Source organism: Morone saxatilis, unplaced genomic scaffold, assembly GCF_004916995.1.
Source record: "Morone saxatilis isolate NCDOM2014 unplaced genomic scaffold, NCSU_SB_2.0 Contig12, whole genome shotgun sequence".
NCBI classification, from domain to species: domain Eukaryota; kingdom Metazoa; phylum Chordata; class Actinopteri; family Moronidae; genus Morone; species Morone saxatilis.
Window position 1 is genome coordinate 17,128,262 of NW_023339674.1, and position 5,140 is coordinate 17,133,401.

General features: G+C 42.7%; 1 protein-coding gene across 1 annotated transcript in view; it reads left to right on the top strand.

The window, feature by feature from the left end:
• The first annotated feature begins 463 nt into the window (after positions 1–463).
• mpnd (MPN domain containing) overlaps positions 464–5,140 on the top strand; it is a 6,335-nt gene continuing 1,658 nt past the window's right edge. The window contains exons 1-10 of the mRNA XM_035652710.1: positions 464–648; positions 1,169–1,371; positions 1,554–1,775; positions 2,570–2,669; positions 2,755–2,833; positions 2,925–3,021; positions 3,110–3,182; positions 3,287–3,363; positions 4,460–4,632; positions 5,052–5,063. Coding sequence (XP_035508603.1) covers positions 645–648; positions 1,169–1,371; positions 1,554–1,775; positions 2,570–2,669; positions 2,755–2,833; positions 2,925–3,021; positions 3,110–3,182; positions 3,287–3,363; positions 4,460–4,632; positions 5,052–5,063 — 1,040 coding nt within the window. The 5' untranslated portion in view covers positions 464–644. The remainder of the gene's footprint in view (positions 649–1,168; positions 1,372–1,553; positions 1,776–2,569; positions 2,670–2,754; positions 2,834–2,924; positions 3,022–3,109; positions 3,183–3,286; positions 3,364–4,459; positions 4,633–5,051; positions 5,064–5,140) is intronic.

The following is a 5,140-nucleotide window of genomic DNA, read 5'->3' on the forward strand; positions in this document are numbered from 1 at the left end:
CATCTCGGTGTAGAAAGACAAAACCAGAGTAAAATAGTAAAGTACGGGGGGGCATGGTCGTACTATAACACCACACAAATCACCGGTCTTGCCTACTGTGTAGTGTTTAAGAAATACAAAGAGCCCGTGATGTTCAGGATGTACTTTTAATCTGCCTAAATGCCAAATAGCGGTTGGCTGACGCGCACGGGGCGACACATCTTTCCGGTGTAAACGAAGATTTATCACTACATTTCAAACATTTTTAGTAACATTTCAAACATTCCCTACAACCCCAATCGATTAATACACCGTATTAATGCTTGTGTGGTTTAATGGCTGTGTGAATAATGGCAGAGAGACCGGCATGGCACGCCAGACGAACCCCGCTCAGGAGAAACACGGCAGGGAGAGTGACAAGGACGGGGAGAGGGAGAAAGAAAGGGGAGGGGAACTGACATTAAAGCAACACAACAAGGAAACTAGACTGCAGAGCCACAGACGCCTTCATTTTATGTTTTTGAATAATAGCCGGAGCTAGTGTGGCGAAGTGTATCTGTGAAATCTGCCCGGAGCTCAACCCCACACAGCGTCAAGTGCCCCGGAAAGGAGCAGCTTTTGGAAGCGAGTTGGATTTAAAGGCGCTCTCCGACGCTTTCAGACATATGGGTGAGAATAAAGAAAGAGGGGTTTAATTGTAATTCTGTGGGAAATTAACAGAAGGGGGGACAGGCCTCTTCTTGCGGAGAGAGCCATGCCCTAATGGGAGGTGGAAACAAAGGCCAACCGCATATAGCTTAACTGTAATTAAGGAAATGCCAATTTAGATTATCTTTTGGATATTTTGGCCCCTTGAGAGTCCTTTCACCGTGGTAGGACTGCTATCATTTTAGCACGCTGCAGTTATGAATGATGTTGGCTGCCATTACAGTGGGGCTTTCATTATAAAGTCATTGTAATTAAAATAATGGGGCATTTGCATTGGCTTTGTCCCTGGAATACAGATGTTTATCTGGCATCCAGGTGTTTTGACTCATTTTCAAGAAGTAATATATAAGAGCATGAAGTAAATGCATCGTAACATGCCACGGTTATGGATTTTCAGCATTAACATTACACCCACATATCACACCAGCAGACAGGAGGACCTGGAGACCTATGATGTGTGTGTGTGTGTGTGCGTCCTCAGGGTCAGAGCCACCCAGCTCTCCACAGGTGGTGGAGGATGGAGGAGAGGAAGATGAGGAGGAGCTGAGTGGAGGGGAGGAGGCAGACCTGAGGTCCAGCTCCGGCCGGGGGTCCCTGCTGACCCGGAGAGGCATCACCCTGAGAGTGCTGCTCAAGGATGGCCTGGTGGAGCCGGGGGACGGCGTGCTAGGCATCCATTACCTGGTAATAACACACATTACAAACTGGGTACAGTAAGAATGTTGTTATTTATTATTTATGTTAGAGTAGTATCGCGTGAGGTTGCACTTGTTATTCAGGCTAACGTGGTATGATACACTGGCAATGAAATGCACTATGCGGTGGCTGCAGGGTTTAAAAACGTCCCTCTTCTCTGCTCCCCTCAGGGTAAGAACTTTGTAGGAGACCTGTTGAATGATGGGAAAATCCGATGGGTGGAGACGGGCCAGATCTTCAACTCCCCCAGTGCCTGGGCGACACACTGCAAACGTCTGGTCAACCCAGCCAAGAAGTCTGGCTGCGGCTGGGCATCTGTACGCTACCGGGGACAGAAGCTGGTCCAGTACAAAACCACCTGGCTGCACAAGTACCAACCCAGCGCAGACATGGTGAGAGGAGAACACTGGAGTCTGTAACCTAATGTTTTAATTATTTATTTTCATATATTTGAGGAAACACACAACCCTAAGCAGTGATGAATATAATATGTGTCCTGGTCAAACATCATGACCCAAAATGTGACTTAAACAATGAATAGACCAAAAGGTTTCTCCAAACAGCTTATTTTTATACAGTTCAGTGCCAATGAAAAGTTGTTTCAGGTTTCATACAGTTGGACAGTGAGTTCAGTACTGAGACTCGACTTTTGGTTTTTGCCCTCGCATGACTCCTAACATGGAAAAAGAAGAAGGGAAAAGCAGAAAAGAAACAAGATACGGGCTGATAAGTAAAACGCAAAAGAACAGTGTCAAATAAAAGTCCTGGCCTCAGTGTGGACATGAGCTGTGAGCAGGTGTGCCTCTCAGACTGTCTCTTGGTGTCCTTGGTGAAAGTATCTAATGTTTTCACAAGAATTTCTTTTTCTTTTACTTTTTTGTATCTCTTTGAGATAATAAATTGCTGTTTTTGTTTTAAAACAAGAACAAAGAGGGTTCTGCTAGAATAAAGAATAAAAAAAGTTGGACTTTATTTAAGAAAATATTTGAAACAGATTTGTTATTTGGGAAACATGATATATTCTGAAAATATTCTCACTGCAATAAGGACTTCAGTTACCAACAACAGTGTTAAGAAGCAATGATCACTGCTGTAGGGTAAATCTTATCTAATGTGTAATACTGCTTATATCACTGCATCTACATTATCCTATCCCATATATTGTGCTTATTTCTTGCGATGCCAGAGCCTGGTGAGTGAGGAGGATGATGATGAGGACGAAGAGGAAGGGAAGGCAGCTGTGCAGGCAGATGAGAAGAACAAAAACAACAAACCTGGATTACATGGTATGATTCTCCTCTCGATTAAAATATACACGTTTCCTAATCATGTGCTTTCAACAAACTAGAAAACCAAAGTCAACTCTTACAGACGTGATGGTTTCCCGGAGAACCGACAGAGAGAGAATTCCCGTCAGATATTGCACGCTGGGCACCAGGGATGCTACCAGGTACTGACTTTTAATTCAGAAAGATGGATGTAGTTTTATGCGACCGGTGGAGTGAATTAGAGTGTGATAGACATTACCTTGTGTCCCTCAGAGATCCACACACACTAGTGGAGCTGTCAGCCTTCTCAGCCATCAACAGGTTCCAGCCTTTCAATGTAGCTGTGTCCAGTAATGTACTGCTGCTAATGGTGAGTAACAACCACAACTGAAACAGGGTAATTTAATACTGATGAACAGTTAAGAGGCGAAGCTGGGTTTTTTTTATATCCTCATCAGGACTTCCACTGTCACCTGACCACAAGTGAGGTGGTGGGATACCTCGGAGGACGATGGGATACTAATACACAATGTGAGTGTCCAGAAATTTAAAAAAAATGCAAGACATATACTTAGTAAGGTAAAAATTCTGTGTTTAGCCTCAGCACCTTCCTCTCTGTGATCGATGTGTTTCAGTGCTGACAGTCTTAAGGGCTTTCCCCTGTCGGACCAGGTTGGCAGACAGAGACTCTGCTTCTGCTGTTGAGGAGGAGGTAACACATGGACAGTGAATCAGTAGTCTGCACTAACTGCATGTATGCCTTCAGAAAACGCGAAGGTGAATGACACCCGTTTTAAAAATTCACAAGTTCTTTCCATGCCCCAGGACAGTTCTGCAGCCAGCACTTGTCAGCATGCATCTCTGTTTTCCAAAAGCCAGAAACCAAAGAACCGAGTCTTGAATTTCCATCACTGGGATGTTAACACTGACTGCTGTGTGAGAAAATGTGTTAACCCCACATATTTTTGCATTGTGGTGCTTAAATTAAGTTTAAATACTACATCATTTATAACTTCTCATACCAAGTATAAGTATAAACTCCAGCAAAATCAAAAATTCAAGTTTTTTTTTTTAAAGTTCCAGTTTCAACAGAGATCTTTTAAGATCACAAGAACTGACAGAACTGTCCTGGGATCAACCTCAAAGGACCAGTGTGTAGGATTTAGTGGCGTCCAGCGGTGAAGTTGCAGATTGCAACCGTTGGAATACAACTCAGCCTTCTAAGTGTGTAAAAGAAACTACAGTGGCCCTATATAGAGCCAGTGTTTGGTTTGTCTGTTCAGGGCTACTGTAGAAAAATGGCGACTCAACATAATGGCCTGCATAGAACAGGACCTGCTCCCTCTGTAGATAAAAACTCATTCTAAGGTAACAAAAATAACCTTTTATTTACAGGTCATTATGCGTATTCCATTCCTGCCAGTAGATCCTCCTCAATGTTACACACTTGCCCTTTTTTTCAGATCTTAAAACAGTGTCCTTCCCTTTAGGTTCTCTTCACTAATATAAGCACATTTATAGCAACAATTTAGGCACTGAATGTGGACCAGTTAACAGAATAGGAGATTCAAAAATGTGAAACTTTGCAGTTAGGACCTGCAGTTAAAAGGATTTTACATTTTCTTTCCAAATTAGTAAAATGTTGCTCCAGTAATTAGAATTATCCTTTCAGTTAGTGCTGAGCTTCTTCTGTGAAGTGTCCATAATAATTACAGTGGCAGTAAAAATTAGTATTTACCTCCACTAAAGTGGAACAACATTAAAGCAAAGTTTTTTTTTCCGCATCTGTCATGTTGACTCTGCTCCAGATCTGTCAGAACCTGTTCATGCGCGGGCTGTCGTTGGTGGGCTGGTACCACAGTCACCCGCGAGGTCCGGCTCTGCCGTCGCTGCAGGACATCGACTCCCAGATGGACCATCAGCTGAGGCTGCAGGGTTCAAACAACGGCTTCCAGCCCTGTCTGGGCATCATCTGTGGTAAGTGCCTGCCTTTATATACAGTGTGGGACTTTGAATACTTCTTCCACAGGACACTTTATTGATCCCATTCCAGGAAATTATACAATATTACTAAATATAATACAAAATACATTACAGAGCAGGAGATAGAGGATATCTACAATATGAGTATAGTAGTTTATTTAGCAGCTTATGCATTTGGTAACATAATACAAATATTGCTTGAATGAGGGTTAATATGTCCTTAGGGTGAATAGTAGCAGTTCACTGATATAATGGAAACGTTAATAAATGTTTAACAGCTGGATACCCTCATAAAGATACCCTCTGCAGTTGTTGTGGACCGCTCTAAAGAGCTTCACTTCAGCATGGACAAAAGACCTGAAGTATATTTTACAGCTGTCAGTTTACAGTTAGCCACTGTGTTGTAGCACTTCACAGCTGGTACCATGGGTAATGTCAGGAGGATTCTGGAGTCATTTTCTTCTTTTTTTCATTTATACTGTAGTGTTGTTTTGCAAGAAATACGA